Below are 11,198 nucleotides of genomic sequence, written 5' to 3'. Positions count from 1 at the left end.
AAATCGAAAATCATGATTCTTGAGTCAAATGGTAAATTGGGAGAATCTAACTCTAGCTCTAATACCAATTGATGGAAAAACACGTTGATATTAAATACAAACAATCGCTCTAATACCAACTGTTGGTGAAGTACAAGTTATGGTATTAGATACAAACAATCGCTCCAATACCGATTGTTGGGTAAATTACTTCCACTAGGAGTTAATTACGGTTCTCATACGATCGTTTCAATACTTCTTATTGGGTACCAATATCTTAACCCTACAATATGTTTAGAAATGCGGAATAGAAGAAAATGCGAACGATCGCTAATCTTTAGTGTAAACAATAATTATCAGGATACTTAAAATCATTCAACAACAACAGATCTAATATAAGGCAACCAGAATAAAAACAATACCATAAGAGGAGTTCAGTTACATATATTTATGCTTATACATTTCTCGATATATATGAGCCCTAAGTATCGTTACTTCTCCAACAAAAGATTTTTTTTATATGTACTTACTACGAAAATGCGCGTAGTCAATTGGTTATGGAATCAACTCTTAGATGAGTGAACATTGACCTTCTTTCAAGAATGCTGGATTCGTATTTGTGAATCATTTTCCGCTCGGATCATATTTGAATTCCCGAGACATACGTATTTAGGCATCTACAAGTAGGCATTACCGAATGAGTCAAAGAACTCAGTAATACAACCTAGAAGTCCGTGATCACTTCAGAATTTAGACCAGATCTCACTATGATCATTATAGCGACCTTGATTAGTGTGTCGTAACGGTGCTTAAATGATACACATATCAAATGTGTACAATGCTTCCCCCAAGTGATCAACATTTCACTTGTGTTCCACATATGTGATTTTAGATCCAGTTACGTGATTAATATATTCTAAAGTGATTTTATTTATTAAACTATCTATAGTATATTTTATTTGTTCTATTTATAAAATAATCATCTCACACTAATTTGAATAAGATAAAAGTAAATCAGGAAATTGCATATTCTATGGTAAGCTGGAAAGCTATAAATAAGGGGTTGGGTAGTGCAAAAATCGCCCAACTAAGCCTTATTCCACACTACAAATTCAGCAACCCCTCTCCCTTTGGTCTGGATGTTTTTTTTCTCTCTCCCAAAGTTGGAAAATTCGTACATACCACTTCCCAAAGAAAGAAATAATTATTCTGACACCTCGCTGGAATAATAAGTGAGAAAAGAGTTGACCCACACCTTGGTCTCTGTTCTTCCGGAGATTACATATCTTAAAAGACTCTAGTTTCGATCAATAAACGAGCAATTGATGAACCGAAATATCCAAAGAGACATGAGTCGCCGAGGAGTCCGAAATCTTGGAGATTCAAAGACCCAAAGAGCAAGGAGCCGCAGAAGAATTCCAAAAGCAAGGAGATCCAAAGCTAGGAGCGTGGAAGATCTATAACTGAGCCGAAATGTATGTATAATTAAATGGTCTTATGGTTTATCTTGATTACGCTTGTCTAAATATTTGATATGTTGTTGAATAATTTTGAGTATCCTAGTAATTATTGTTTACGTTGAATATTAGCGATTGTCCGCATCTTCTTCTATTCAACACTAGTAACCATATTCCAAAGGTTAAGAGATTGATTACCCTATAAGAAATACTGAAACGATTGTTCGTGTTCAATACATGGGAATGGTAATTAACGTCAGGGAAGTAATTTACCCATCAAATGGCATCAGAGCGATCGTTCGTGTCCGATACCAAACCTATATTCCCATCAATCGGTATCAGAACAATTTTTCGTGTTTAATACCAATTTGTAACTTCCCAACAATTGGTATCAGAGTTATTGTTCATGTTTGATACCAACTTGTGACTTCTCAACAATCGGTATTGGACCGATTGTTTGTGTTTGATACCAACATGTGACTTCCCAATAATAAGGCCCAACTTGGGACTAAGACTATGGTTCTTGGGGATGAGGTTCGGGTTTGAGTCCGAGCTTTAAAAAATTTATTCAATAAAAACTCAGGCATGGGGATGAGCATGGCCCGTACTCTTTCTCAAGCCAAGTGGAGGCCCAGATTGAAGCATGGCCCATGCTCTTTTATGGGGGGTTGGGATCGAGGAGTAACATAAGGCCCAACTTGGGACTAAGACTATGGTTCTTGGTGATGATGTTCGGGCTTGAGTCCGAGCTTTAAAAATTTGTATAAAAAGCTCAAGCCTATGGATGAGCATGGCCCGTGCTCTTTCTTAAGCCAAGTGGAGGCTTAGACTCAAGCATGGCCCGTGCTCTTTTATAGGCGGTTGAGCCCGATGAGTGACATAAGACCTAACTTGGGACTAAGACTATGGTTCTTGGGGATGATGTTCGGGCTTGAGTCCGATCTTGAAAAAATTTATATAAAAAAAAAGCTCAAGCATGAGGATGAACATGGCTCGTGCTCTTTCTCAAGGCAAGTGGAGGCCAAGACTCAAGCATGGCCCATACTCTTTTATGGGCGGTTGATCCCGAAGAGTGATATAAAACCTAACTTTGGACTACGACTATGGCCTTTGGGGATGAGGTACGGGCTTGAGCCCGAACTTTAAAAAATCTAAAAAAAAAGCTCAAAGCGTAATATTCACTTTCAATCCTTACAATATATTTTGTTTAATCTTAAAAATTATATCATCAATAATAAACTTAAATCAAAGTCTAAAAACATGTTTTATAAATAAAAATTATTCTTACAAAAAAAATAAAAGAAGAAGAATTGTTTTTATGTATAAGTATATATTTTATTTTAAAAAAGAATATTTTATTTTAAAAATGAATATTTTATAGTCTATTCTAAAATGGTTGAGATAGGCTTGACTTTTTTTCAGGGTGTGAGGGCTCAAGCCCATGTAATTCCCTTAAACAAGCTTAATTCGGCCTTATTGTTTTTCAAGCCGGGCCATACCAGCTTAAAATCATTAATAAGAAGGTCGGGCTAGGCAGTCAACGGATGCCCCGACCCAATTGAGGTTATTATAATGGGAAACGATTTTTGGCATAACTCACGAGTGGGAACGATCCACCCCTGAGTTGACACGTGGCCACTAACTGCCACGTGTCAACTCACGAGCGGATCGTTCCCACTCGTGAGTTGTGCCAAATAGCATAACTCTATTATAATTGCTTTCTGCTTCATGCCATTGAGAGCCACATGTATAATGTTAGGAAGTCCCATCATTTTTTTTTTTTGAAATGCTGCAGTGGGGATTGAGCCACATGTATAATGTTAGGAAGTCCCATCATTATCATTTAATTTTGTATCGTTTTTTTCTTTTCATTTTCTTATGTATTGTGACGGGTCAATTTCAAGTGGGTAATTTCTTATATAAAAAGTGCGTTTTGGAAATGACTAATTCTTTTCCACACACGTTATGTATAGTAGAATTTATAACCGAGTCGTAATTTGTAAACAATAAAGATATATAATTTTTACACTTCATCAGAAGAAAAAAAAAATCTTTCAATTAAATGAATAACGAAGAATAAAATAGTGAATGTGCCAAATGTACTATATGAATTTGAAAACAAATTCAAAAGAATTTAAACGAATCTTTACGATAAACTTGCGCAGTTTTATTGAACATTTCAAGAAAGAAACGCTATATTCATATTGCCTTTGAAATTGTCAAAAAAAAAAAAAAAAAAAACAATGGTAACTTACACTTCATTCACAATATATATATTTTTTTTTAAACAAACAAAAACAAAACAGAAAGTAAAACTAAAATTTAAAAAAAAAAAAAAAAAAAAAAAAAAAACAAGAACAAAAGTGTGTAACTGGACCAGAATGATCCAACGAATATTAAAATAATATAGGTAGTATCAAATTGTTTTTCACTAGATCTCAATTTCTTTCTTTTTTGGGCGAGACCCAGTTCTTCTTTCTTTCTTTCTTCAATTTTGGTACAAGTACAACACGCAATTTTCTGATCTAAATTATTTGTATATTAATCTTATCATTATTACTAAACAATTTTGCAGGCTTTCATCAAGTTGCAGGAACAAGTCATAGGAAACAATCAACCACAATCAAGTAGTGTACCTTTTATATATAAGCCATCGCTTTTTTCACAATCACTTCAAAATCAAATTAAGGTCTCGCCACAAAACCTCCAAGATATATCAAAAGAAAGTCATGAGAGAAAGAAATCCCCTCAACACCTTAAGTTTCTTATCATTAACCATAGTAATCTACACAACTTTGCTTGTGAAGTGTGTAAGATCTGAAGAGTTTGTTGTTGGCGATGAAGATGAATGGGACAGCCAGGGATATTATCTATCTTGGTCACAAAGCTAGAATTTCACTGTTGGTGATGTTCTAGGTATAATCCTTTTTCACACTTGAAAATCCATTTAGACATAGCAAAATCATGTGTTACAAAGTTTTTTATTTTATTTTTTGGGGTGTGTGTATAGTTTTCAAGTATGTTGAAGGGCAACACAACGTGTTCGAGGTAGGCGAAAGCACGTACAGATCGTGCGACTCGAGCGGGGTAGTTTTGTCGATGCACACGACCGGGAACGACAGAATCGAGTTGACTGAGGCGAGGAAATATTGGTTCATATGCGGCATCGTTAGTCATTGCCTCGGAGGAATGAGGTTCGGGATCGAAGTGGGGCGATCTCGTAATTCCACGGAAGATATTGTACCGAACGGTTCGCCATCTGGCGCACCACCACAGGTTACGGTGGCCCGGAACTCCAGTGATTGCTTGTTGAGCAAAGGCTTGGGAAATTGGGTTTTGTTTGTAACCTTTTTCGCTTTTCTGTTTGCTCAAATTTCACTACCGCTGTAAAGAAAATATAATGGTTTAAAGTGAATTTTTTTTAACTGTCGGTCTATTTTTAACTATTGGTAGCTATATCCGTTGGTGGATAGGGAAAAAAAGAGCAGTACATTGGTTTGTGTTAAATGGCTATCAAGAAGATGTAAAATACTTTTATGACCATAAGAATTTTTTGTAACACACTAGATTGGCTGTAGAATGCTATGGTGATATTTTTATTATTATTTTTTTTTTAAATCAGATGGCGAAATTGAATTATATATGACACGGTAATGCGTGTGATCATGACATATATATATATATATATATATAAATATATGCTATGGTGATATTAAATTTATTATTTTTTTTAAATCAGATGGCGAAATTGAATTATATATGACACGGTAACGCGTGTGATCATGACACACACACATATATATATATATATATACACATCAAATTGTAGTTTAATGAAACTGTTAATCGCCTACATAATTTTTTCATATATAATTTTAAAGATAATAAAATGATAAATTGATTATACTTAAATTAACCTTATGCCCCCACCGATGCCGCTCTCTCTAGATCCGTAACCTTAACTGTCTCATTTGTCATCTGAAAGAGAGTGCAAATTACATAAGCTAACAATAGATCACTTCTCATTCTTATTTGGAAAGTGGAAGGATTGATTAATATGAAGGGATTTTACTATGAAAATAAATTTATTGTGTTGTTTGGTAGAGAGGAGGGAAAACAAAATGAAAGGATTGAGCATGGTTAGCTTTCCGTGGCACCCACAAAAAAAGTATCTCTCTCAATTTAGAAAGATCGAGAAAGACGGAAACAAAAAAATGAAAGTAAATAATACAAAATAATGGCAATTACATATATATAATTTAATACTATAATTATTATTGCAAAAATAATAGCAATTTAGTAATTTAAGTACACAAAATATCAACCATTCCTCTCTATTTTAGTTTATACCAAACAAACAAATGAATGGATTCTAATCTTTCATCACATTATACCAATCAACTTTTTAAAAATTTATAATTCACAATTTTCTTTTTCTTTCTCTTCCCTCCTTGTTACTCCATCCATTCAATTTTCTATCATCCCTACCAATCAAAAGCCTAGTTTTATATGACTTTTTTTTTTTCTCAATGTTATAGTTTCATTTAATTTTCCGTTTACAGTTTCATTTAAAATAAGGCAATATCATCTTAAATTTAAAAATAAGATATTTATCGAATATTTGAAAGTTAGAGGTATATGTGTAATTTCTTCTCAGAAAGAAGGCTAGTAAGTCATTTCGCACCAGTAAAGCCTAAAATGACGTCTTACCAGCATATACATATCAATAACTAATTAAAGAAAATTAAGACCGAAAACAAACTAATAGAATAATGATTGTCAACAGATATTAGTTAAGGTGTACTGAATAATTAGAGAGAAACATCAATGATGTGAAATTATAAATAAATAAATAATCAGTAGGTTTGTTGGTGATGAAGGTGTTGTTGATAGTCAAGGAGACTTCCATTTCCATTTTCAGGGGGTTTAGACATGTCACACAATCCTCTTGATGGATTCCTTGTGAACTCCAACAAGATATCCCTCAAGTTATCAGCTTGGACTACCATTTTACTATCCTTCTTCTGCCACCCAAGAAACAAGAATAAAAACAAATGAAATTGATTTCATATCCCATTATAATAAGTAAGATATTGATAACTAGTTGTTACATTTTACAAAAAAAAAAAAAAAAAGCAAATAACCACGTTTTATGATTTCACTGATGATAGGTAAAAATAAGACTATTTTAAAGATTTTGAAGGTTATTTGATTACTTTGCTATCAATAGCAAACTAAGTTACATATCAATCTGGTCACTCGCTTTTTTCTAATAAGTATTATTACTTATTTAATGAAACCATAGTACAGAAGTTAAGTCATTATGACCACTAAAATGTTACGTGAATGGATGGCTTCTTGTAAAAGAAAGAGAAAGGAATAAAAAAGAAAAGAAATGATTAAATATTTTTTAGTTGTGTTTGATATAGATGAGAGAAAAATGATAGATCTATGAATTATTTAGAAGTATATTTGCACAAAACAATATTTTTTCTTTTAAAATTGGAAGAATTAAAAATGCTGAGTCCGATAATTTCACAATACCTCCAAAACCTTCACCCTTTTTCTTTTTACCCTCTACCAAATAACTACAAATGTCATATTAATAATAAAAGAGAATCATCTCTCTCTCTCTCTCTCTCTCTCTCTCTCTCTCTCTCTCTCTCTCTCTCTCTCTCTCACACAAAAACTCAAACACGGCTTAAAACAAGATATCTAATTATAAACTACCATGTCTACGTCAAAACTCATAACTTGACAAATTAAAAACCAAAGCAATAATAATAATAATAACTTGTTTCACAAGAAATAAGAGTTAACCAAAGGAACATACCTCGACTTTGAGAACGTTAGACACAAGGTTTCTGAAGGTGGTGACATTGGCATTAGTGACTTCTAGTCCCAAAGAGTTCAGAGCCTCCAATAGCCTCACGAATCTCCCGGGCTTGTGCTCACAAAACACCTTCACATAGAACTCATTCCCATCTATTTGAGCCACTTCAACTTGGGGCTATATATAAATCATATTAAATAAACAAAAAAGTATTTAGTAAACATAATTGAGTATTGCCTTTAGAATTTATATATTTATTTACTACCAAACTCTACCTCCATTTGTGGCGCCTTGTCATTCGCAGTGGTATCAGAGTCGAGGTTTTGTTTCGATGCGGTTATCTCATTGTTACCCGATGCTTCAAAGGAATAAATGTTAGGGGACTCGGAATCGGCCCCAAAATTCAAAATCTCAGACTTGGGATTGTTTCTTTTTCCGTTTGCTCCGTCGATCACGGAAAGTTCCTCGAGCTCATCTTGAAGCTCTTTTTCTTGTCTTTTCAAGTCCTTCACGTACTCTATTGCGTCACGAAGAATCGAAGCCCTATCCAACTATTCGTCAACAAAAAAAAAATATAAACAATGTGTACGGATGATCCAAGTTTAAATAACAATTAAGATTCTTTAAGTTACGAAATATGAGCACATCTATGTGGTATCAAATGGGACGACCGGATCATTTTAAATGGTTTGGATAAATTGAGACCACCCCAATAAGAAAACAAAATTATGGAGCAATAAATCCATTTTGACCGTTTGTTCTAGCTTTAACCGTTTAAGACACGATAATTTTTATTTTAATAGTTTAACTAAAAAACATCTAAATTAAATAAATTATCATTAGTTGTGATGAAAAAAAAAAACATGCTGAAAATTAATATATTTAACTCAAACTCGATATATTCAGCACCAAATATTAAGTTCAAATGCACTAAAGTTAAACAAAAAATTATTGACAAAATGAAGTCTCGGAACAAGTCCGCAATCCGACCTATACATCAGTTTCAATATAGCAATATGAACTGGACTGTTTATTAAGAACGAATTTAAGATTAAAAAAAAAAGGGGGGACTAGATTAGTAACAATCATTTTGGTCTGATTTATGATTTTCAGATTATTTTTTCAAAGCCCTCAACAACGAATAAATAAAAATCGAGCTATTTTTTTTAACATTTAGTGAAAATAGTCATAAAACAAGTAAATTTCTAAATCCGAGTTTTATAAAATATTTAGGAGTAATTATTTTCTATGTTAATGGCAAGTACATATATAGTGAAAATAGTGATAAAAACAATGAGATGAAGTTGGTTTAATTACCTTGGAAATATTCGGAACTAAAGACCTAAGAGTGTAGAGCCTCTCGTTGAGCTTCTTTCTGCGCTTCCTTTCAGCGACAAGGTTTTTGCTCTGCGGCCCTTTCCCCGACGACGACTTTCTGCTTCCGTGCTGCTTATTCCCTTCGTTGTCTTCCTCGTCGCTGCAATCCGACATCGAGTTCGACCGTTCTTGCCCTCTCTTCGCTCCCTTGTCCTCCGCCTCCAAAAACGACGCCTCGTTTCTCGCCCCGAACTGCACTGGGATGTCGTACGGCGACAGGTTCAGCCCCTCGAACGCCGTCGCCGGCGACACCGGTGGCTTCTCTGCTGTCGCTGTCTCTGTTGTGGGGTCCACTATTTTGTCCGACTCGTCGTTCATGACGAACGCTCTCGACGATTGGATTATTTGATCGTTCATGTCGATGATGAAGCTTGCCGTCGTTGCGTCGTTTTGATGATGATCGAGTAGTGGCGGTGATATGTTGCATTGCGACGTTACGAAATCAATCACGTTTGGGTCTTCTGGTATCTGTGAAATAAAATAAATATGTATTAATTAGTTTGAAACATGTAATTCATATTCACGAATGTGTGTGACTGACTGTGAACATACTTGCTTGTTAACGAAAAGCTCAACCAACCCTCCTGCCATTGGAATCAAAACCCTGGTCCCACTACATTCCTGCAATATTACTATTAAGTTAGTAAATTCCTTTATCTACAATAAATATCGTTATAATTAATTATTTACTAGATAGAAGTAACCTCAAGAAAATGGGAGCCTGTGACACTAGAAGAGTTTAGCCAACTGGGCTGGTTTGATATCAACGTCTGTGCATAAATTCTGTTCATTTGGAGAGGAAAAAAGAAAAAGTCAAGTTATGATACAAAATCATTATCTGCATGCTAATAATGGTACTTAATAAGTGAAATGAATTTATAGTAAATACATACCCAGAGTCCAAAGGCATGGAAGTTGGCAATTGGAAAAGAAGGTCACAAGAGTTGGTTCTTGGGTGTTGAAACATGGTGTCTCTGCATGGAATGAGTGGCGAAACTGGGAAAAGAAGTTCTTCATCTCCACAATTATTGTTATTATTCGCTTCTTGTGAGGTTTCAGCCCCACCACAACAACAATTCATCCACTCAACAAATCTGTAACAATAAGACGCCATCAATAATGTCACAAATATAACATTTTAATCATATATATTTCTCTACTTGATTGATTTATATATAACCTTTGGTCTTCACTTAATTTCCATAGGACACAAAAGTCCCACCCTTTTGATCCCACGAGAGGTCTAAGACTTTCCATCATGTTTTGCATAAGCATGTACATATCACCTGCAATAAATAAATCAATGAGAATATTATCTACCACTAGCTAACCCTAATTATATACGCATTTTTTTTTTTTTTGGTAATGAAAAACTTTGCTACCTCTTTTGGTTGAAGGAAGCAAGTAATAAAAGCATAGGCAGGTTGGAATAACAAGCAGAATATATAGGCAGCAGAAAATACAAAGGAAGACCTCCATATATATATATGTAAATGAGTATATATATGCGTATGTATATACATATATATATATGTGTATGTATGTATATATAATATATATATATATGTGCCTTCGGTGTGTGTTTGTGTGTACATACAAGAATGATAAATCTTCGAATCACTCTATGTATTGTAGACCCCACTTTCAAAACCAAAAGTACATAGCGAAAATCAGAAAATAGAGAAACAAACAAATTAAAAAGAAATCATAATATACATTAACCTCTTAAATTGCCATATGATATTGGTAGGTGAACTATAAGCATGGCATGAAAGACTGATTTTATTAACGAATTAAATATAAATAACACCCTCTATCCTTTGTCAATTAAGTATTCAAGGGTATACAAATTATCATTTAAAAAATAATTAAAATCAGAAAGTGATAGCAGGACCATATTGCATGACCTAAAAGTGTGGCGTTATACTTTAACTACCTTTAAGTTTTTCACTCGCTTGGGGATTAATTTTATATATTTCATGTCTCAACTACTCTCGAACTCTTGAACCCGAAACGGAAAAAAAAAAAAAAAAAAAAAACCGCGTAAGAAAAGTTCACAGAAGGAAACATATATATTATATTCAAGGCTTGAAATTTATAACTTTAACCCCGACTATATATAGACGAATTGGTATTAAGTTTTTCCAACTACTTTATATATGTCGCATGTCACGTTTTTCCTAAATCTAACTCTTTGATTTTATGCTTATGAACAAGTCTGAAATGGTGCTACGTTATTCATCCTAAATTGAAAAAATTTCCCCCTTTTGAGAATAAATTTCCTTTTATGTAACAAAACTTTATTCTCCTCCTTTTACTTTTTCTGTTAGAGAGTATACTTGAGAGACGAGAAGATAAGAGAGAGAAATAAATATATACATAAGAAAATAAAAAAAAAATATTTTTAGTTGGTAATGATGAGAGGGTGATATCTGCATGACCCAACTTATTGCCTACAAAACCCTAACTACCTTTGCTTTCGCTGAAGTTTTTTAATGTACATTTTGGCTTAATATTTTGTTTCATTTTCCAACTACTCTCTCAAGCTTTGT

General features: G+C 33.8%; 2 protein-coding genes across 2 annotated transcripts; one reads left to right on the top strand and one right to left on the bottom strand.

The window, feature by feature from the left end:
- Nucleotides 1-2,539: 2,539 nt before the first annotated feature.
- On the top strand, nucleotides 2,540-4,826 carry LOC149388011 (blue copper protein 1a-like). The gene is made up of 3 exons (XM_089622323.1): nucleotides 2,540-2,557; nucleotides 4,012-4,063; nucleotides 4,447-4,826. Exons 1-3 carry the CDS (start codon nucleotides 2,540-2,542, stop codon nucleotides 4,824-4,826), a joined length of 450 nt encoding a protein of 149 aa, XP_089478449.1.
- Nucleotides 4,827-6,292: 1,466 nt separating this feature from the next.
- LOC149388010 (transcription factor ABORTED MICROSPORES-like) lies at nucleotides 6,293-9,927 on the bottom strand. The gene is made up of 8 exons (XM_089622322.1): nucleotides 9,827-9,927; nucleotides 9,540-9,740; nucleotides 9,351-9,429; nucleotides 9,199-9,267; nucleotides 8,587-9,114; nucleotides 7,545-7,820; nucleotides 7,270-7,446; nucleotides 6,293-6,460 (listed from the first exon to the last, which is right to left on the bottom strand). Exons 1-8 carry the CDS (start codon nucleotides 9,925-9,927, stop codon nucleotides 6,293-6,295), a joined length of 1,599 nt encoding a protein of 532 aa, XP_089478448.1.
- Nucleotides 9,928-11,198: the final 1,271 nt, after the last annotated feature.

The sequence above is a fragment of the Urtica dioica genome, chromosome 8 (assembly GCF_054948205.1).
Source record: "Urtica dioica subsp. dioica isolate 48M chromosome 8, U.dioica_male_clone48M_v1_H2, whole genome shotgun sequence".
Lineage (NCBI taxonomy): Eukaryota > Viridiplantae > Streptophyta > Magnoliopsida > Rosales > Urticaceae > Urtica > Urtica dioica.
The sequence above is the reverse complement of the archived record's forward strand: the minus strand, read 5'-3'. Positions and strand labels throughout refer to the sequence as shown.

Coding starts and splice junctions, on each gene's coding strand:
- LOC149388010 (XM_089622322.1), bottom strand. CDS start 9,927: ATGTACATGCTTATGCAAAACATGATGGAAAGTCTTAGACCTCTCGTG. Junction 9,430..9,539: donor TCCATGCCTTTGGACTCTGG/GTATGTATTTAC, acceptor CCAAATGAACAG/AATTTATGCACAGACGTTGA. Junction 9,268..9,350: donor CAGGCTCCCATTTTCTTGAG/GTTACTTCTATC, acceptor GTAATATTGCAG/GAATGTAGTGGGACCAGGGT.
- LOC149388011 (XM_089622323.1), top strand. Junction 4,064..4,446: donor AAACAATCAACCACAATCAA/GTAGTGTACCTT, acceptor GTGTGTGTATAG/TTTTCAAGTATGTTGAAGGG.